Here is a 23,434-nt window from a genome sequence, read left to right as displayed (position 1 = left end):
ACAATTTCCATAGAACGAGCATCTTCCCGACTTTGCGTCTGTTGGCACCTCCGGGTATCTGTGTGTTGTAATATCCCCTGACTTATTTAAGGGTTTTATGACCATAAGAGCGTCTTCTTATTTATGCATCGCCTTCTGTCACTTCATTAATACCTCTTATAACGCACAAATTGGCGACAGTTCCAGTATTATATTGCAATTGCAAAATTAATCACAGATTTTTAAATAAATGAGATGGCTTTGGTAAGAATATTTTGCCTGGCGTATTATAGGGCGGAGGTAAGAAATGGCAGGAATATTGCTTGTTCCTTGTCTTACAACACATCCTCACTTATTTAATTATCGAGCACACACCTAATAAATTTTCTTCATCCACTATTGCAACTTTATGAATTGGAGTATAATTTCCACAAAAACATCAGTAACTACTGTTGAATATCTTAGAAAGACTGAATAATATAGGGTGCTACTTTTGAAATAGTCAGCATGGTGGCCTGTGATTGGCTGAGAAGTTTTGAGACATGACATTTTGGATGATTCCGTTTAATTTTAGATGGGTTCCCGGTAGGTATTTCGGTCTTCTATGTGTGTTCCTCCATGGGTCTCTCTCTTGCAAACAGTGGAAAAATACTCAACGCTGACCTCAATTCTCCTCTAGGTTTGGCGTCCTGGTAAACTATTGTCCTGGAGATAATTGTTTTATTGCCCACAACAGAATGTGCCTTACAAAGACTTGGGAGGCTTAAAGATGCGACTTGGTGGTCATTGTCACTGCAGAACTGTGAGAATGACAAAATTCTGCTGTATGGAAATAATTCACCTATGATATCCATTAAAATTATCTTATAATGAAATTAAGCTTAATTCCATGGGTGCAGTATATTAGACCAAAAATTATGTACACGCACCCCCCATTCAGTGTAGAAACATTAAACGTTAAACAGTGTGGAGACGAGCCTTAATGAGCACGTCCAGATGATGATAATATTTTCTTACTTCTTTATAATGCTACACATGGAGCACAGGTTATTTGTGGATTTCAGGATACGCTTCACATACTCCGATGCAATCGGATTAGGGCAGTGGTTGTGGTTATGAATTAAGTTGTACATTATAGGGACACTGGGTTCAATCATGGCTATGTGTTTTTATGGTTTTCTTTGTCTAAACGTTCAGGAACAAGCTGATATATTGAAATTGTTGATTCCATTTAGGCCTTAATTTTCAGCGATCATATTTTCAAAAGTGCCCTTGAAATATAGTCATACCATTATGTCTTCGTTTTAACTTCGTAATATTATTTTTGGAAGCCAGACCTTTGTCGTATTGACCTTCTGTTAATTTAAATAATACTTTGCTTCAGTTCCATTATTATTAGGTACTGGATTTTGGAGGTTACCATTTTTGTCACAAGTAAGTCTTAAATATCTTTGAAGCCTGCTTGATACAAGGATTGCGGGAAAAGTCATGGCAACTACTTTTTTCCTTGTAGATATGTGAATGGATCACAAACGTTTATGTGTAGTATGGAAGTTCTGCAGGCATAGTGTGTATGCAGAACAGATGGCTCTGTGATAGCTGGTAGTAGCGCAGTGAGGGCTATGATATCAGTCAGTTGGTGAGTGTCGTGCGAGATGGAAGTAAGCCGTGTTGAGCAGCGCGCTTACATCAAAATAGCCATTCTCCGAGGGAGAAATGCAATGGAATGTCACAGTGAATTAGTAGAAGCCCTTGGGAATAATGCCCTACCATACCATACAGTAGCACGGTGGGTAGGAAAGTTTCAGCAAGTATGTGTGTCGACCAGTGATAAGCAACGCTCAGGACGATCAGCCATTGTGCAGACCGACGTGGCACGTGCCGTTATCGAGCTGACGATGGACGCTACTGGAGTTAGAGAGGCAAGTCGCATTGAGAAACGCACCGTCCATAGGATATTACATAATGAGCTGCAACTGCACAAAATCGCATCGTGGTGGGTGCTGCATGCACTGATGGAAGTTCAAAGGTGGGTGCGCTATGCCATATGCTCCGACCACCTTGCGCACTTGCAACAGGATGGCGATCAATTCTTATCATGAATAATCACCATCGATGATTTTTGGGCCAGGGCATGCGAACCAGAACTGAAACATCAGTCCGCGGAGTGGCGACATGCTGGATCACCAAGGAGGCAGAAGGTCTGCCGGAATCCTTCCCCAGTCAAATTGATGGTGATCGTCGCGTGTGACATCAGGGGTGTCATTGTTTGCCACTTTGTTCCACAAGGCAGAACAGTGACTGCACAGCCTGGTGTGACAGGTACGAAGTGGAGTTCGGGAGAAACGTCCGGATCTTGTGGACAGTGCAATAATCCTGCATGACAATGCTAAACCACATAAAGCAGAGTGTGTAGGGCAGCTACTGTGACATTGGCGATGGGAAGAATTGGAGCGCCCACCGTACTGTCGTGACATTTTGTCCTGTGACATTGAACTCATTCGAAAGATTAAGGAACTACTACGTGGTAGGTGGTTTGCAACACGAGAGGACATTACCAATGCTTTGCGCCAACAGGTGACCCGATTCACACATGTGCGGCAAATGCTGAGGCAGTTGATATTCAGCGCCTCCCACATCGTTGGCAGCGTGTGGTGTCAGTAGCAGGGGACTACTTTGAGGGTCTTTTGTCCCAGGTTTGTCATGTCAACTTTATGTGTACTGTGTTGTCATTCTTTTGCACTGGGAAAGCCATATTGTTCTGTATACTACCGTAATAAATTAGTGTGTTACGATATTTCAGTGCTATTCATTGTCCACACATGTAGTTAACACCTTGTCCTTTCATCTGTATATGTCACATTTTCGAACCGGACTGGTATCACCAAGAAAAAAATAGTTGCCGTGACTTTTGTCCCAACCCTCATATATGTCATGTCCATGTGAGTGAGACACCCCTTCTTTTAGAGGAATGTTACTTAGCTGTACTTGCCCTTAAAAAATCATTCATCACTACTGCCACACCCCACAGTTTGAAGCATTAAGTATGTAGTTCCTTAAAAACATTGTAGTATTTCTAAAAATATTCTCATTTTCTTCAAGTACTGTAGTTCCTCTGGCTTCAACAGAGTACTGTAATACACCACTAGGTTTTGTATGAAATGGATTTGTTCCAAGATCCTTTGCTATATACATAATGTGCGGCAGTTTGTATCATTACTACTTGCGGTATATTGTAGGATTGTCCATGTTAGGTTGTTGTTAGGACAATAGTGTGAATTTCGTACAAGTTGTTCTTTCTGGCTTTGCTGGTAGGAATTGAAAGAGTTATCTTTGCTTTATAAAATTTCTGTACTAATAAGTACATATGAGGCTGTCCTCATCCATGCGGTCATCTGACAAGGAACTGCTTGGGTGCAACCAGACTGAATGCAATGGAAACTGCAAGTACTTAGAAGTAGTCTTTTGACTGTAACCTGGAGTATCAAAAATATCAATTATATTGAAACTTGGTAAGATGCTCAATGGAGACATCAAGGCATGACCTAACTCGTGTAATTTTTATGCAGTTGTCCACAGCATGACAAAAGCTACTTCAGTATGATTCGTCCATTATTGCAATATGCAAACATTGTTTGGGATCCGCAGCAAGATTTCTAACATGGGATTTCAGGGGAAAAAGTAGTGTATCAGGAATGTTAGAGGAACTTGGGTGTGAAAGTTTAAGTAAGAGATGGGAGGAAACTGGACTTATAGGATTGTATAGAGCCTATACAGGAGAAGAAGCATGGGGAAATATCCATGACAGTCTAGTTGGAAAATAATTATATCGGCAGGACTGACCACAAGTATAAAATTAGAAGGAAGTTTAGCAGAAGCGATTGGGGTAAATTTTCATTCATTGGGAAGGGTGTGAAGGAGTGGAACAGTTTACCAGCGATAGTGTTTGATCCTTTTCCAAAGTCTGTACAGATATTCAAGAACAGAATAAACAGCAATAGAGAAAATAACTGAAATGTTACAGGGAATTCGACCAGTGCAGGTTATTGTAAATAAAAAATGTGTGTGAATAAATTAATTCCATCTCCTGGTCTGTGGAGATTTGACAGCCAAAGTAGGGGACTGCCTGTAGGAATAAAGTACATTGGGGACTTCGAGGGCCCTGGGACCGCTACGGTAGCTATGAAGGCCCTTCAGGAACTCTGAAAAGCAGTGGCAAAACGGGCTCTGGTTAAGACGCAGCAGGTCATTATGCTACTTAGGTTCCAAAACGGGTGAGAAATAGATAAGTAAATAAATGCAATGTACATTTTTAATCTTATACCAGTTGTACAGTATCATTTGAAGTAATTCCACATACTGTATATCAGTTGACTATATTTGTGAGTAGTACAGGAGATATTATAAATAGAATTTAGTAAACAATATAAATTTATTAAGGATGAGCTGGGTGTTTAATAGAAAAAAATTGTTAGCATAAATTGTATAATATTTTATTATAGGCAAATTTTCTTCTCTTGTTAATTAAAAATTTAGTGCTTGACAATAATGTATTTTAGTGTACCATTTGCCACCGAGCTAGACACCTCATTTGCAAATAAAGAGATTTCGATTTGATTTGAACATGAATGATTTTGAACATTCTTTGTGTTATTTGTAGTAATAAAATGTTATCTTGATAGCTTGCATGTTTATATATTGTCCCCAAACTACTCTGCACCATATTGGTGAACACAGGAATCCAGAGGTGGACTGTTTGTGTTGGCAACACTTGAATATTTCAGGTATATTTAGATGTCGTTGGACTTGAAACACGTTTGGCAAATGACACAAAGTACAACAGGAGACTACATTCATTTTAAATCATTACTCCTCAAAAATAACAAGAATTACAAAACTTAAATCTGCTTGATGTTGTTCAATATTAAAGTCTTTTTGAATTGAAATTCAACACTCACATATTTCTGCAGTATTTTATATGTTGAAGATATTCTTCACTGTCCTTGGAAGGTATGGAACGTGGTTTAAGTAACACTGAAAGGAGAAGATATTAGTAGATACTGTTGTCAGGTTCACCAGCCACCGGCACCACACGCGCCTGTGACAGGCCTCCGCCACACGGAATGTGCTGACTGAGAGTGCGTGCTTCACTTCATACAGCATTACTTGGTGGGAGATTTGAAACATAGGGCTTGGTCAGGAATGCAAGTTTAACCTAATAGGCACAGATTCCATTCAAGGCCTAACCTCACAGGCTCTTAATTCAACCCTAGGCTTAACGCTTTGCAGAGCTTTACAGACTTGAGTTTAAGATCTGATCCCAGGCTTAACCTAACTGGACAAGATGAGACATGGTCCAGGGGCTTTTGGATCCGATCATTGAACAAGATGGCGGGTACACACATTGTTTTGATAGGACTAGGGAAATGGTGTAAGGCTTAACCTTTAGCGGAAATTTATTCTTGTGTAGTCCTGCACTAGTCGTACTCTTTCTTCAAGAATGCTGTATATTTTTAATGTAGGCATTTTGAAGATACAAAGCCTGACTCACAGCATAATGAATTAACTTATCACTCTAGATACACACTATAAGTAATAAACATGTATTTGGAAGACAATTTGCCACTTTTCTACTTACATTTCTTCTCCACGTGATACTTATTGAAGCATTCATTTGTATTTTTTCTCTTACATAGGTGTTAGTCTCATCAACGATTTGTTGTGCAAGTTCTTCCGTAAAAAATAGTGTAAAAATTTCAACGGGAGTAGATGGTTTCTTACCTGCGGAAGGTGAGAAACCACTAATCAGAGTGTGTGGTTTCTTGACAAAGTTCGGATCAGCTGGGCGATTAACTCTCCAACCATTGTCTGGTTGACTACTACTTATATAGCTTTCAGCTACTACCATTTTGCTAGAGTTGTCATCATCACTCTCAGAAACATCGAACTCACTATCTATAACTGATAATTCGTCATCACTGCTGTCAATTTCACCTAAATACGAGCCATATCAGACGAAGTAGCATTACCCTGTCTGCGTGCCGCCATTTTCACAGCTGACTAATGTAAACAACAGCTCGTTGTTTATTTACCTGTAAATCTCATAAAACAAAGTTTTCACGCATCTACGAAGCTGTGCCATTGCTAAAGGTTCTATACATTAACTGTAGTTAGCAGCACGCATAATTGCTTCACACGCGTATACATTTACCATGGAAACAGCTGGCGGGTATATCCCAACATACGTCCAGAATAGGACACTGGGATGTCGGGAAATGTTGGACATTTTACAATGCTTAGTAAAGCTAAAGGTTCCACCTATTCAATACGTTATCGTAATGGTCTATTTAGAACATCACATATTTATTTAACTTATCATAAAATACATCTTTGGGACCGGTTTCGGCAATCCACTATGCCATCATCAGCCATTGAGTTTTTTGTAGCAAGGAACATTCAAAAATTTAAAAATATGCAATAGCAAGTCCCATTCTTACATGAAAAACATGAAAAATATAGCTAAATAGCATAGGCCCATTGTACTATACAAATAACATGTCTTTTTTGAAAAATACAATATTATTTAGTGCATCTAAAATTATTTTTTTATATATATATAATTGGCAAAGTCTATGATTTGGTATACCGTATGTACAATAGAATCATGTAAAATTGATAAAAGAATCTACTTTTGCCTTTTAAACCACAGTTTTAAAACAACAAGTCCTATTTTACATGGAAAATATTAAAACTTGGCTAGTTAATATTAACCCTTTTTTATGTTATACAAGTAACATGTCTTGTTAAAAAATATAGTATTATTTGGTGCGTCTAGAATTGTTTTTTGGTGCTTAAAAAGACTATGGTTTGATATAGTTGATACACAAGAAATTTTCTATAAAATTGATGAATGTTTCTATAAAAACCTCTGTCATTTTTTAACACAGTTTCTTAGTTTCTCATAATATGTGACTTGTACTGTTTTAGATAATAAATACAGGTTCTTCTTCCTTAAAACTTATTGACACAACAGTCTATTTGACTATGTAAGGAGTAGCAGATTCTGATGTGTTTTTCTTGTTTGAGTATTTGACTATCAATATTACAATCCCAATTACAATCTAAATGATATTTCAGAAAAACCTACAATTTTATTTGACATGCTTATTTCATTGATTAACACTTTAAAAGTTCCTAAAAATCAATCCGTATATAAAATATTACGTAGCGCGCTAGCCTACTAACCCCGGCAAAGCCCATGCCCCCCTGACACACAGGCACGCGCAAACGCAACCTCTCCTGCGTCCCCTTCCCCTACAGCCTTACACCTGAGCCGGCTGGTTGGCATTTGACATTTAGCAGTTGTTCCTCACTCTCTCTGCACGCTGTTACATTCAACCTGAGGTGAGTTTCATATCTTCAATTCTTTTCTATGGTACCGCATATCGTTCTCAATAACTCATACTCATTTCACTATTTCTTTTTTTAGGTCCGTACTGGTTCGAGATTAACACTATTTACGGCCCATTTCCATCTGGCACATAAAATAATATTCAAGATCTTAACCATAGTTTCGGCCTCAGCCACACAGTTATTTACATTGGAAAATACTAGAAGCAAGGTTCAAATACTCAAACAAGAAAAAAACACATCAGAATCTGCTACTCCTTACATAGTCAAATAGACTGTTGTGTCAATAAGTTTTAAGGAAGAAGAACCTGTATTTATTATCTAAAACAGTACAAGTCGCATATTATGAGGAACTAAGAAACTGTGTCAAAAAATGACAGAGGTTTTTATAGAAACATTCATCAATTTTATAGAAAATTTCCTGTGTATCAACTATATCATACCATAGCCTTTTTAAGCACCAAAAAACAATTCTAGACGCACCAAATAATACTATATTTTTTAACAAGACATGTTACTTGTGTAACATAAAAAAGGGTTAATATAAACTAGCCAAGTTTTAATATTTTCCATGTAAAATAGGACTTGTTGTTTTAAAACTGTGGTTTAAAAGGCAAAAGTAGATTCTTTTATCAATTTTACATGATTCTATTGTACATAAGATATACCAAATCATAGACTATGCCAATTATATATATATAAAAAATAATTTTAGATGCACTAAATAATATTGTATTTTTCAAAAAAGACATGTTATTTGTATAGTACAATGGGCCTATGCTATTTAGCTATATTTGTAATGTTTTTCATATAAGAATAGGACTTGCTATTTCATATTTTTAAATTTTTGAATGTTCCTTGCTATAAAAAACTCAATGGCTGATGATGGCATAGTGGATTGCCGAAACCGGTCCCAAAGATGTATTTTATGATAAGTTAAATAAATATGTGATGTTCTAAAATAGACCATTACGATAACGTATTGAATAGGTGGAACCTTTAGCTTTACTAAGCATTGTAAAATCTTGAGTCAATACGGACAAAAAATGAAGTTTTTAATACTAAAATGTTGGACAGTCGTCCGCTGCAGGTTAATACATTTGCTTAATTCATAGGGCCATAATCTTGAAAGGCGACCTTAGGTCATGGAGCTGAGCAACTGCAGGAGGCCCAAAGGACTACAGGGCAAAAGGTTTGAATGTCCAAAAGACAAGAGGGCTAAAGAAGTAAAGGGAAAAATGCTAAAAGGTTAAATGACTAAGGGGCACAAGGGCAGTAGAGCTAATGGGAATGAGCTATGGTCTAGGGCTCAGAGCTGAACTGGGAACAAGATGGTGGAATGGGGCTAGGGAGATGGTGAAATATTTAATACATGCGCATTATTCATAGGGGTATACCTTTCTAAAGCTGCTTCAAGGTCTTGAAGTCTAGTGTGTGCGGAGTTATACTGTGAGATGATACGTAACATGCTGTTGGTTTATAGTGTTTGGAACTCTGATTTTTTATTTTAACATTTTGAGTTTATAGATTTGAATTCTAGAGACTTATAGTAGTTTACAGTACTGTTGACATCACTCAGAGAATAAAACTTTGTGTTGAGAACCGAAAAAATCTTGCGCTTCAAATGACGGAATAGAACCCAGGGCTCTTCCCTTCTTCACTCCTGAGTATTGTGCTAAGGAAGTGACTGCATCTTGAAAGCGTGCGTTTAATTCAGTACACCTAACGTTTGAGCTGGGAGAAATTAAAAAATTCGCACCCCGACTGGGAATCAAACTCGGCACTTTTTCCCTTGGACTGATGACTATCATAGTAAATAAATTGTTCTGGATTAAGTTCAAAAACACCCAACCTTTGAGCTACAAGAAATTGAATAAATCGCTGACCCGACTAGGAATCGAACCGGTGGGTCCTTTAATTGGGAAGCAAACGTGCATGCTAAATAAATGACTGTGCTTAATTGAAACACTTCATGTTAATATTAATATTAATATTAATTAATATTAATAATATTAATAATTAATATTAATAATTAATATTAATATTAATATTTTCTCTACGTCGTACTGACTACACTCAAGTGCTTGAAATGTTTGCAAATAATAATAATTATTATGATAATTTTGAAGATCCAAGCTGCCTTCATGCGGAATACTCAACATACATACACACTAAGAAAGAAAAGCCCAGCACTTTAACCGTCTGAGCTATTGAACTTGACAATTAATTTGCTAAGTTGCTAAATGCTGAAATTGCAACCCCCGCTTCAAACAGTTTTCGAAGATGCTGACGTGCCAGAATTTAGTCCTGCAAGTTTTTCACGTGCCAGTAAATCTACCGATATGAGGCTAATGTATATGAACACTTTTAATACCATCAGGTGAAGCCAGAATCGAACCTCCCGATTTGGGGTTCGAAGGCGAACGCCTTAACCATATAAGTTACTAAGTTACTAAGTTACAATTCAACTACTAAGTGCCAAAAACACACACTAATAGTAAGTAAACTCGTGTCCTCATCCTGAGGTGCTTCAGCTCTTTTCAGGCACACCCCCAATGGAGGTGAGCTGCATGTAAAATTTAACCACCTACCAGCCATCCTGCCAGTTTGAAATTTCTTGCAGTACCGGGAGTGGAACCCCGGGCGCAACACGAGAATGGCAGCTAATAATACTAACCTGTGCGCTACAGAGGTGGACACACTAATGATGATAATAATAATATTTATAATTTGGAAGATCCAACCCACCATTGTGCTGAACACTCAACCAATAGGAATTTATTCCTGCAGGAGTTAATGTCTTATCAGAATCACCTAAGAAAGAATAAAATCCCTGATCCATTATAAAATTATAAAAATTATAAAATTATAAAAAATTATAAAATGTAGAATTTTTAATGCAGCCTGGTGCCTGTTCCACGAACTTTTCAACTTTGCACTTTTCAGTTTTCAATTCTTGCAGAGTGCAAAGTCTTTGTGTTCCACCATGATCTAGGTTGTACTTTTCAGTTTCTTCGCAAAGTGAAAACATTTTGCGAATGAGTGATCCTATCAAGTTTATTCCATAGGCAAACTGAAATAGGCCTAATACTCTGTAATGTTAATGCCTTATTTTTCACGGCAAACTTGACGGTGTAATTGTGGTACTGTTAGTTTTAAAGTTTTTATCATGGGAGAGAAAGGTTACTTCAAGAAGCTGGCCGTGCTGGAAGTTGTCAAGGAGAAACGGGGCATCCTTTTGGCAACTTTAAAAATAACCTCTCAAATGATGACACGCATCAATATTAACGAGAGTACCGCCAACACATCCACACGCAGAGGGAAATCCACCCTTCATTAGAAAACCCGTCGGTATATTAAGTGGATTATCAGGCCAACGTACTATGTTAGGAAATATTAGATTTATTATAACATCTACGACTTTCGTAACAGTTCTGCAAATAATTGATTTTGATGTCCCATGCATTGCTGCTACACCGTGCACCTGGGCACCATTTACTAACCAGTGTAAGCATATAAGAATTTGTTCTTTTTTGGAAAGGGATTGACTTCCTTTTGTTGCATGCTTCAATAAATTTCCGATCATTTCAAGAATATAGTCAGCCTGTGTTGGGGTAATACTAAATCACTCGCGAAATTCCGTCGAAGTGAGGTAATGAAAATTAATCCTGCCTTTGCACGTTCTCTTGTTGGATTTTTCATCACTGTCCTCACTCGGCCGTAGCCGTGTTGTAACACCGGATGCCGTGAGATCTCCGAAGTTAAGCAACATTGGGCGTGGTCAAGATTTCTATGGGTTGCCATGCGCTGTTGGAGGGGGTAAGGGAATGGAGGAGCGGAAAGGAACTGGCCAAACTACCGCACATAAACTCCGGCTCAGGCACACCTCTCCGGAGGTTCGGACCTGACTTCAGGCAGAATACACACTTACCTTACCTTACCTCACTTGATGCTAACAAAAGCTCTCGTCGTAACGTGTTTATATCACTAAACCAAATTGTACGCCGAGAAAATCGTGTACATACCTGTTAATTAACAGATGAAAAGGGAATTATCTCTTTGCAAGGTTTCCGAAAACTTTTCACTTCTTTTCTTTGCACTTTGCATTTATGAACCAATGGAGGAACATAACAGGCTTAGAAAGTTAAAAGATTCCTAACTTTCCATTTTTCACTTTTCACTTTGCAAGCTAAATCTGAAAAGTGATGGTGGATCAAAATCTGAACTGAAGAGTGCAAAGTGAAAAGTTGCAAAGTTCGTTCATGGAGCAGGCCCCTGGTTCACACACACACACACACACACACACACACACACACACACACACACACACACACACACACACACACACACACACACACACACACACACACACACACACACAATAATAATCATAATTTGGTGGATCCAACCCACCTTCATACTGAGTACTTTAGATAGATATCCTATGAGAAAAAGTTATCTGGTGCCAGAATTTTGTCCCGCAGGATATTGCGTCTTATCAGAAAATCTCAGTAAAGAGTAAAATCCGTGACCGAGCCTGGAATTACAAAATTTAGAATATTTAAATCAGAAGACGAAGTAAAGTGTTCCCTTTATAAGGCATCACGGCTCATAAACGTCGTTTGAAGTGGAAAATCTTGTAGAATTGTAGTGGGAAAGCGAAGTGAAGTTGTGCTCTAAAGTAGAGCAGTATTAAAGCTGTAGAGTAAGCCCGCTGTCACACAGAGTATCGAACGATCAAGAGCAACCAACTGCCATCGAGTACTAACGACTAAATTCATTTACCTTGTCACACTGGTCATCGATCGAGAGGGATCAACTGCATGGAAACAGCTGATACTCCCGCCCAGTACCGTACAGGCTAAAGACGTATTCATATATGTGTTGTGAAAGCGATAATTCGGGTGAAGATATTATTCTAACGTATGAATATATTAGGAGAAAGGAAAGAACCGGACAATTGCAGTGGACAAGGTAAAGAAACATGGAGAATTCCACCAACGTATGCCTTCATTGTGGAATGACGAAGAAGAATTCAGGAACTAGTACCGAATGCCCATCAATAATTATGGTATAAGGAATTATGGGAAAAAAATGAAGTCACTAATAGACATCAGGCAAACAAATGACAGGAACGATTTTTGAGGATTAAAGTCAGAAGTGATGTTCATCTCCGAAGCAGCTATGTCCGTGGCAAAATATATCAAACAAAAGATTAGTGACAGGGACATTTATTTGCATTCTAGAGGTTTCTAATAAAGTATTGATAAAAAAGGACTGAAAACAATGGATGCATTTATGTACTGGTACACCTACTTGAATTCATTTGAAGGTACTACAATTATCAGTGGAATTATATTTATTTAGGCCTACGTACAGGTTTCTGGACATTGGTGACTCATACATATCTGCATCTTACAGATTTAGGATTGCTTACAATACATCAGTGAATTTGTTCCTATTATATGTGATGCCATTCAGAGAGTGCTACAGCCAGAATTCTTGTCAGCGTGAAAATTCCAACAAAAGCCTCACAACAGTGGCTCATTGTACTTCAAATATTAGACTAATACCATTTATGCTTATTTGTTTTAATAATGCTGGTTCTTGGGACATAATTACTGTCTTTTCAAATGATATTTTGAGCTGTTTATTAGATAGAGGTTAATAGCTTTTTAATTTTTTTTTTAATACCACTTGGTTAGACACCTACCAAAATAATAGCCATATCAAGAAATGCTTCCAGTCAAAATTTACATTACCTAATGTAGAAACAGTGTGTCAAGTTTCATTACAATCCTGTAAATAATTTTGAAAGAAAGAAAAATGCACATACGTTCTGATATTGTGAAAATGAGAATAGCACTGAGGTTAGCGAGCGTCTGTTGATTAAAGATGGCAACTGACAGCTTGACAGCTGTCAAAGAAGCAAGTGAAAATTCTAATTTTGCGCTAAGTTTCAAATTTCCCGCCCGTAAGGTTTAGTGGTAGCACTGAGGTTTAGCCCGTCAAGATGGTGGCACTGAGGTTAGCGATGCGTTGTTGTTTAAAGATGGTGGATGACAGCTGTAAAAAAGCACGTGGCTTTGTTTACAAACAGTAGCGTGTAGCTCTGCTTACAAACAGGAGCACGAGTGATGACGTCACGGTCACGTGGCCATGACGTCACGAGGTCAATGACCTTGGCCGGGGTCAAAGACCTTGCTGACTCACCATGCTTACGTCATTTCCGGATCTGGGAAAACCCTTGCTCCCCTAATATTTTGATATATTGATGTGTTGTTGAATTAGTAAAAATGGTTTGTAGAAATCCTGTTTCTGGTGTGAAAATCGCATTTTGAGTATAAATTATTGCACAGAACTTTAAAGTGAATCTATATGTAGATTTTACAGTGCTTATCCAGTGTCATTCTACATTATTAGCAGTTAAGTTTTCTGAGTCGCCCACTTATATTTTATCTGTTAATTTTAATACTACAATTGCTTTGACAGTAAAATAATGATAATCATTAAGTTTATTATTTAATTGACCATTCATTGAAGTGCCATTGGAATTATTTTGACCCAACCCAATCTCTTCCCTTTTGAGATAAATTGAGCCATGTGCGCTACTCTATGCCCAGATGCCTATGATCCATGATTCCCTGTTACAGCATATTCCCTGCAATTTCCTGGTGTTTTCTTACAATTCTCCGAGTACTAGCTTCAATGTATTCCATGGGATTAATATGGCCGACGGCTTAACTTGAAACAAGTGTACGCTTCATTTCTTAATGCGGATAGATCTGTATTGATATTGGACAGTAAAAGTTCATAGAAGTATTGTGATAAACCACTTTCTTGATTCTTGTCTCTTTTTCTCTGTCCCTTAGCGGGAGGATTTGTTTGTTGTATCCTGTTGTACTTAACGTTCACAGTGTCAACAAATGTTACTTGAAATGAATAGGTTTTAGTGGTTTACACCAACTGGAGTTCTGTAAGGATCAACTTGCGTTAGCTTGATCACCTCAAGAATCTCATCTTTGGCAGTTTTTCTGAGTAGGATGCTTGTGTGGGGTATTTCGGACAGTGCTGCAAGTATATAAGCATAAACTTGGAAGCATAGTGTTTCATAATTTCAATGCCAAAATGCTTGATTGATCTCTTAGAGTGATACTGGTTGAACGACATACAGAGAAGCCGTGAAGAAATAAAGGCTATCTCGATCCTAGAACCGAAGAGCATCGGTAGGCAGCGCAACTTGACTTCAAGGTAGGAAAGCATGCCCTGCATGGAATTGTTGCCTTCCTTGATCTTGAAATGGCTTTCGACTTTGTTCCACATTGTGTGATCTGGTCTTCTCTCGTGACCATGGTGTACCAGAAATGCTTCTAATTTGGGTCAAAATGCTATACGCGTACAACAGAGGTTGTGTACGTTGCGCTCTCAGCATAGAGAGCTTCTCAGTGAAACTTGTTGTACACCAAGGCTCTGCTCTGTCCCCATTGCCCTTTGTCCTCAGCATGGACACACTTACATGGGACATATAGAGGAGTGTTCCTAGGACTCTCTTATATGCAGATGATGTTGCACTTGCTGACAGGTCCAGAACAGGACTGCTTCTTTAAGGTGAAGTTTGAAATATCTGTTTCTGGCAATATGACCTTAGAATGAATATAAAGAAGAGTGAATACCTGGACCCATCCGAAATGGCTCCATTCAACTTCATTCAGGTATCTAGTTCTAGCCTACAGTCTGATAGTGAGGTAGTTGTTGAAGTGCGAATTATGATAAAGTCAGCATGGATGAGATGAAGAAGTCACAGGCATACTATGCGGTTGAAGGATTCACTACTTCTGAAGTCCAGAGTGTAGTGCATGGTAGTATGTCCTGTTGCTCTGTGTACTGTGTTGAATGTTGATAGACTGAGAAACGTATGGGTTACCCATCATGCAGCATGGGAATGTGTATACTCCATTAGTCGATGGGTATCACAGTCCTGCATCATGTAAAAAGACACCATTCACCAACAAATATGCATCGCACCCATCAGTCGTGAGGCATAGGACGTGTCACCAATGGTATGGTCATGTCCTTTTGCAGTACCTGACGCAGTTGACAGTTTCACTCAATTCTTTGAAATTTATTTGCTATGTACAAAAGTATTAAACTAGAAATGCTGCTGTGATTGGTAAAGTTTCTGGGGATATACTAAGGTCAATTAGGATGTAGAACAAAATCTGTAATGCTTAATTGATTAGTGTATGTATGAAGCAGCTATACCAAATGAATTAAGAATAGGTGTATAGCACCCTGTGTATAAAAGAATTTGGTAAACGTGTTGCCAATAATTACAAACTACTCATCTTGACTGGTGCTGCATGCCAGCTCTTGGAATGCATTCGTTCTGATTATATGATACACAATTACAAAATTTCTAACTGGTTCGATAGAAGATAGTTCAGGTTTAGGAAACGTTATTCCACTGAAGATTATCTTGTAGATTCCAGCTAGATATAGCAGGCAATTGTGCTGGCAGGGGCTGGGGCACTCTCTTACCCTTGAGATGGGAAACCGGAAGAACCATACATGGTCAACGGCATAGAAAAGTCCTCAACGGCAGACCAGGCGTAGGGACAACTAAAGCTTCCCTGACGGCTGGGAAGGTGGACGAAACCTGCAGCAGTCTTGAAGCCTCCAGTCGTCGTAACTCTTATGCCACTGGAATCAGGTTCCGAGTCTGTCAAGAAATGTGTGACTGTTGATTGTGATGTGCAGGAGCATTCCCACATTAAAAGATGTGACGCACAGGCATCTTCTGAAGAACTCAGCGCATACACTACAAGTCCTGCGGCGATCGGGTCAAAAGAAAATAAAGATGAATTTTGCAACCTGGACCATCCGTACTCAGAATGGCTAATGATACAGCTAATCGGCCAGAAAGGAGAATAGCTATCGTGGCTTGTGAAGTAAATAGATTTAACATCAATATTGCAGCATTGAGTAAAAATGGAAGGACCGATGTAGGACAAATTAAAGAACAAGGAGGCAGACACACTTTCTTCTGGAAAAATATTCATGAGCCCCGCAATCATGGTTTTGGTTTTGCCATTGCAAACTTGTCCCTCACCTTGATCTTCCCTCTGGCTTAAATGAAAGACTCATGAGCTTACGCCTCAAGCTCACCAACAATCAACGATTTACAGTAATTATTGCCTATGCCCCGACCCTCACTTGTGAAGAAGATGATAAAAGCATTCCATTTCTAACTTGACATACTTCTAACAAGAATACCCAAAGCTGACAAAATCATTCCCTTGGGCAACTTCAATGTGCGAGTTGGTAGAGACTCATCGCTATGGCCCAAAGTAATTGGAAAAGAGGGAGTAGGGAATTGCAACTCTAATGGAACCCTTGTGCTCAGAGCACAATCTAGTTATCACTAATACCCTCTTCAGACAGGAGGATAAACTTTAAAGATCATGGGAACATCCACGGTGAAAACACTGGCATGTAATTGATTACATAATTGTATGCACCCGAGACCAACGCGATGTGTTAATCACAAAGGCCCTAACAAGTGCTGACGACTGCGGGATGGATCACCGACTTATACGGTCTACGATGACCCTTCACATCCACGTTCAGTGAAGGAAACAGAGAAAGCGTATGAGACCTAAAATGAAGACAGACCGTCTCAAGAATCTTAGCACTTAAGCAAAATTTCAACCACTCCTAGGTGATAAACTGTGGATGAATATCCTGAAAGCACTGAAGACCACTGGGTAACACCAAGACTAGTTTGATGAAAATGACCAAGAAATTCAGACTCTAATAGACAAAAGAAGAGCAGCTCACCAAGCTTGGCAGATCAATGCTAGTTCACTCTCTAAGAAACGAGAATGTCAAGAAACGAAAGGAAATGTTCAGAGGAAAATCCGTGTTCTGAAAAACAGTTGGTGGACGACGAAGTCACAAGAAATGCAATATCTAGCAGAAACTAACAACACTAGAGCTTTTTCAGCATGATAAAAACTGTATATGCCCCAACAGCTCAAGGACTATACCCTCTTAAATCTAGGGATGGCTCTACTCTCCTAAAAGACAGCAATTCCATTAATGCACGATGAAAGAACATTTCCATGAACTGCTGAACAAGGATCCAGAGATCAACATAGTAGACATCTTGAAAATTCCACAAAAACCTATAAAATCTCATCTTGACGAAGTACCTTCCTTACAAGAAGTTGAAAATGCTATTAAACAGCTCAAAAACAATAAAGCTGCTGGATCATATGGAATTCCTGCTGAATTTTTCAAGGAAGGTGGACGAATTCTTGTTGAAAATAAACTAATGCTCATAGTTAAAATATGGAACATTGAAACAATACCTCCTGATCTCAGAGATTCTCTGATAGTTACAATCTTCAATAAAGGAGACAGAACCGACTGTGGTAACTACCATAGGATTACCCTTCTGTCTATTGCCTGATGCCTCTCGCTGAAGACTGCTTACCTGAAACTCAGTGTGGATTTTGACCCAATTGCAGCATAACAGATATGATTTTCTGTGCTAGACAAATGCGGGAGAAATGAAAAGAACATCTCTCTCTGTACATGGCATTCATAGATCTTGCCAAAGCCTTTGATTTGGTTAAAAGAGATGCCCTGTGGAAGATCCTAACAAGAATAGACTGTCCTCAGACGTACATAAATATTCTTAGATTGCTGCGTGATAATATGAAGGGCACGCTTCTTGTCAATAATAATCCTGGAGAAAATTTTGAAATCACAGCAGGTGTGAAGCAAGATTGTGTGATAGCTCGCAGTCTGTTCTCAATATTTGTTGGGACTATACTTCATCTTGTTGATGGGAAACTACCAATAGGAATAGAAATTGAATACAGGACTGATGAAGGTTTATTCAATCCCAGTAGACTACGAGCCAAGACCAAAATTTCCACTATATCCATCATTGAATTCAGTGAACAAGATTTACAGGCAATCATAAACACATTTGATGAAGCTTATACAAGTATTGGCCTAAGCCCTAACAATAATAGACGCATATACTTTACAGCACTAAATGCTGATCTATGGTGGTTGATGGATTTTATGGTTGATTGATTCATTGATTGAGACATTGAATGGTTTCTTGGTCTTAATGTGATGTACAGAGTGGGATGATGGATATTTCTGTGGTTATGATTTAAGCATTGTCCACTTGTTGGGAAGGTGCTAGGAATAATGTGGGATTATTTGATTTTACAGTGAGGTGTTTCGGTAAAGGAAGTATATAGGAGCATGGAAATGAACAAAGAGGTGACAAGTCATGTATAGAAGGATGGGACAGGGGAATGTGAATATAAGAGGATAAAGAAAACAGCTAGTCAGTGTGGACATAGGGGTGCACAGAAAGCGAAAGAGAAGCAAGGAATAGTATTGGGTAAGGATTTGGAGATAGTATTTGTCCTTTCATGTTCCTCCTTTTCTATTGCTACCTTCTCTACTGCTATTCTATTGTATGTACGTTTTCATGTTCTTATCCAGAAAGCGGTGGCAAAAGTGGCTCTGGTTACTAGGCAGCAGGTTGTTGTGCTTGTTAGGTTCCAAAAAGGGTCATAGAAAGAAAGAAAATAAATAAATAAATGCAATGTAAGTTTAAATCTTGTAGCAGTTGTATAGTATTATTTAAAGTCATTCCACATACTCTATATGAGTTGATTGTTTGTAAGTGCAGAAGATGTTATGAGTAGAATTTTGTAAATAATATAAATTTATTAAAGACGAGCTGTGCGATTATTAAAAAATTGTTAGTGTAAATTGTTCTGTACAACACTGTATTCCAGGATAATATTTTCTTCTCTTGTCAATTTAAGATTTAGTGCTGGATAATAATGTATTTTTATGTACCATTTCCCACTAAAGTAGACACTTCTTTTGCAAATATATGACTTTGATTCGATTTGATTTGTTTCGATAATTTTTTTTCCGTTCTTAAATGTTTACATTTTACGTTGGGAGATAGTTAATTATACTCTTATTGTGCCAATATGAAATTAGTTTTCTCAGCTGTTTCTTGTTTAGGCCTATATACTCATATTTTTATTCTTTTACTTCTTTATTCTACTTTTCTTATTTCTTACTTATAGCCCTCCAAGGACATTAAGAAGGAAATATTCATAGAACAAAGTACTGATGATCAGCTGCTGGCGTACATCAAAGAAGATTCACAGTATGTACACCACAAACCCTATACAATATGGAATATATTGAATCTATTCACAGTTGTGTTCAGCAGCGGTTGTTTTATCTTTGGATCATACCATTTGTATCAGTTTAATCCTTTCTTTACAAGGTTTAAACTCTAATATCTTAAAATTCTGTTGGTTAAAATTATCTAAAATATTCAGAAATTTTAAGACCAAATTTATTGTTCCTCCATGTAGTTTTATTGCATACCCCTGTATCTACAAAAAATCTCTCATAGAACTAGATATTTCTGAAGTGTATTTATTTACAGTACCTTAATGCAACTGTCAAAAATGTATTCTTTCCTTCCCTGTCTGTGCTTCATTTGTTCATCAGATTTTTATCATTTGAAATGCCATCTGCAACTATTGCTCCAGATATTCTCTGTAATTTTGTATGTTTGTACCAACAGTGACACATAGAAAAAAGTATGTTTGTAGATTATATACTAAATCTGAAAATTCAAAATTTTTTTTATGTACATTGCAAACAATGTAGTGATTTCAATCTAATATAATTTAGCTTCATTAATCAATATATTAGGAGAACAACATGCCTTACTAGCATAAAAAGCACCAAAGACCTGTACCGTGTTTCTGAAGACAGAAAAGCACTCTCCACATTGATCGCCAACATCCGGAGACTGGGCAGAGCACATAGAAGAAGAAGAATCAATATATTGATGGCTGAGTTCAATGGAGTTATAAATCAAATAATGTCATTTTTTAAATTATTAATTTGGTTAGATTCTTTTTTATGATCTACTTTGTGTTAAGTCAAATTTCTCCATTTGTGAACGCCAAAGCAGATAATGACTTGTAGATTTCCTCACGGTATTGATATGTAAATTGGCCAGGAGATCGCTAAGATTGTTTGGCCGCCAAAAGGCTGTTGCTCGCTTAGCACCACCCAGGGGACACGTGTAGGGTATCTTCGGGTTAAACCTACGGACGTGAGCAACACTGACTTGTAGAAATAAGACATTCAGTTCAGGTCAGCGAAAAATTATATGAAGAGTTCCTCACAACTGGTGACCATGAAATATCAAATGAACTACTGCACAGCCTTGATGCCTCAAGAAGACAGAAATGGATTGAAACCGTTGAGAATATCAACTTCAAGCACTCAAGCAGGAAAGCATGGTCCCTTCTTCGAAACCTGGGAGGTGGAAACAAAATATCACGTGATAACAGCACCATCAGTCCAAATACTATAGCCTCACACATGGTGTCAACATCAAGAGCACCCAAGCAAAGAGATTACACCATCAAGATTAAACGAGAGCTCAAAGTCTTAAAAGCAAAGTGTCAGGAGGATAATGAAATATCTTGTCCATTCACATCAGAGGACATCTCAAAGGCACTAAAAGATGTTAAAAAGGGTAAAGCTCCAGGCTTTGATGGTATCCACCCAGAATTCCTGCTTCATTGTGGAAAATATGCAAAAGTATGGCTTGCACACTTTTTCTCTGATATCCTGCAAACAGGGAACATACCTCCTGCACTTAAAAGAACAAAGGTTATCGCCATATTGAAACCAGGCAAACCAAATGACTTACCTCAAAGTTACAGACCTATTGTACTACTCAGCACAGTGTATAAGCTACTGGAAAGACTTCTGTACAACAGGATAAGCTCTATAATTCTTGAACAAGTACCTATGGAACAAGCTGGATTTCGACCAAATTGCAGCTGTGTCGATCAAGTACTATCACTGACCACCCACATTGAAGCCGGATTCCAGAAAAGACTTAAGACATCAGTTGCATTCATTGACCTGACATCTGCTTACGACACTGTCTGGAGGCATGGCATGATCTATAAACTCCTACGCACAATACCTTGTAGAAAAATAGCCAGACTTGTGGATAACATGTTAACGAATCGCAGATTCCAAGTAATTTTGGGAAACACCATCAGTAATAAGAAGAAACTTGACAATGGGCTGCCTCAAGGCTCTGTCCTGGCCCCACATCTCTTCAGCCTCTATATCTCTGACATGCCTGCAACCATATCAAGAAAGTTTGGTTATGCAGATGACTGGGCAATTGCTATTCAGGATAGACAGATCGAAAACACAGAACATACCCTAACTACTGATTTATGCACTCTTGAAGAATACTTCCGAAAATGGAGGCTGAAGCCAAATCCAAACAAAACTACAGTGACATGTTTCCACTTATGCAATAAGCTAGCTAATCGTGAACTAGAAGTGTACCTGGGTAAAAATCGCTTGACCCACACCAATGAAGCAAACTATCTGGGAATCACATTAGATAGAACCCTCTCCTTGAAGAAACACCTGAAGAAAACTGCTGAAAAACTGAAGTCTAGAAACAACATACTTCAGAAACTGTGTGGCACTACATGGGGTTCGTCAGCTGACACTTTACGCACCACCGCCCTCAGTCTGGTCTACTCAACAGCTGAGTACTGTTCTCCAGTGTGGCTCAATAGCAGCTATACCAAACTTGTCGACGCCCAATTGAATCAGGCAATGAGAATTGTATCTGGCACAGTAAAATCAACACCTACATTCTGGTTACCAGCACTGAGTCACATTCCACCAGCGGAACTTAAACGAAAACATGCCTTACTCCGGGAGTATAAGAAGATAAATGCAAACGACCAGCTACCAATACACCAGGACATCATTGCTGCTGAAGCCAGGCGTTTACGTTTGCGGAATCCCTCCATCCGGACAGCGAGACACCTGGTGAACAATAATTTCAACTTCTTACAAACCTGGAAGGATGAATTAATAAAAAGCATTCCATGTCAGCTGCAAGACATCACAACACCACCAAGTGGCTTTCACCTACCCCGGAAAACATGGTCAACACTGAACAGGATAAGAACAAACCATGGCAGATGTGCAGGTCTTCTCTACAAGTGGGGACATATTCCTTCGCCAGAATGCAGTTGTGGTGCTCCCAGACAGACCATACAGCACATAGTGAATGACTGCCCGACGTATTCCTATAGTGGCAACTTCAGTGACTTTGTGGAAGCAGGTCCAGCTGTAATAGACTTTATTAACAACTTGAAAGTCAAACTGTAAATAATGTAAAAATGTGTTTTTTTTCTGACTAATATTGATATGTACAGCCAAACGCTAAATAAATAAATAAATTCAGTTCAGTAGTGCTACATCATAGATATCATAGTTTACAAATAAAACTTTCACATTATTGTAAGTGTATAAAAATATTGTACCAGTAACTTGTAATTGAGCATGATGGTTTCGCAGGGCGTGTGCGGTCTTATTTTAGGAGATTGTACAGAGAGGGAATAAACGATTGTATGTGCTGACCACAGTAACTTTATTAAAATCTGTCAAAGTAGATGAATAGCTTATCATTTCCTTGAATATTTGCCAAATTGGACTCTCATCCACACTTAGAACTCAATAAACTGATAATAGATTGTCAATCTTATTAGTGACAAATATTTACAATAAATTTCACCAATGAAATTAATAAAGTCTCTTCTTGATATAATTAATTAACTTGGATAAAGGAAGTTCATTCTCGAAGTTATAAATGACAACATTAATTAAGATCACTGCGAATTAATTATTTATTTTAAGTGAATGATGTTCATTATTGAAGTTCATAAATAACGACATTAATTAAGTTCACCTTCAAAAAAGATCATTCTTAAAATGGAACTAGCGAAATTAATTAGAGTTTCTTTTCAAATGATTAACTGGTGCGAGCAAATAGAGTTCAACCTCTATATGCCTTTCAGCATTCGAGCTAAAGTTCATTCTTCAGTTAGCTGACTAACCAACCTAATATGGTGATGAACAAAGT

At 38.2% G+C, this 23,434-nt stretch overlaps 1 protein-coding gene across 2 annotated transcripts in view; it reads left to right on the top strand.

Annotated features, from left to right (window-relative positions):
* Window positions 1–23,434, top strand: part of LOC136885379 (zinc finger protein OZF-like) — a 74,370-nt gene that overhangs the window by 19,987 nt on the left and 30,949 nt on the right. For both annotated transcript variants that reach the window (XM_068230219.1, XM_068230218.1), the window contains exon 4: window positions 19,521–19,603. In XM_068230219.1, the coding sequence (XP_068086320.1) occupies window positions 19,521–19,603 (83 nt within the window). The remainder of the gene's footprint in view (window positions 1–19,520; window positions 19,604–23,434) is intronic.

This window comes from Anabrus simplex, chromosome 14 (genome assembly GCF_040414725.1).
Source record: "Anabrus simplex isolate iqAnaSimp1 chromosome 14, ASM4041472v1, whole genome shotgun sequence".
NCBI lineage: Eukaryota > Metazoa > Arthropoda > Insecta > Orthoptera > Tettigoniidae > Anabrus > Anabrus simplex.
Note: the sequence above shows the minus strand (reverse complement) of the source record. Positions and strands in the feature narration are given on the sequence as shown.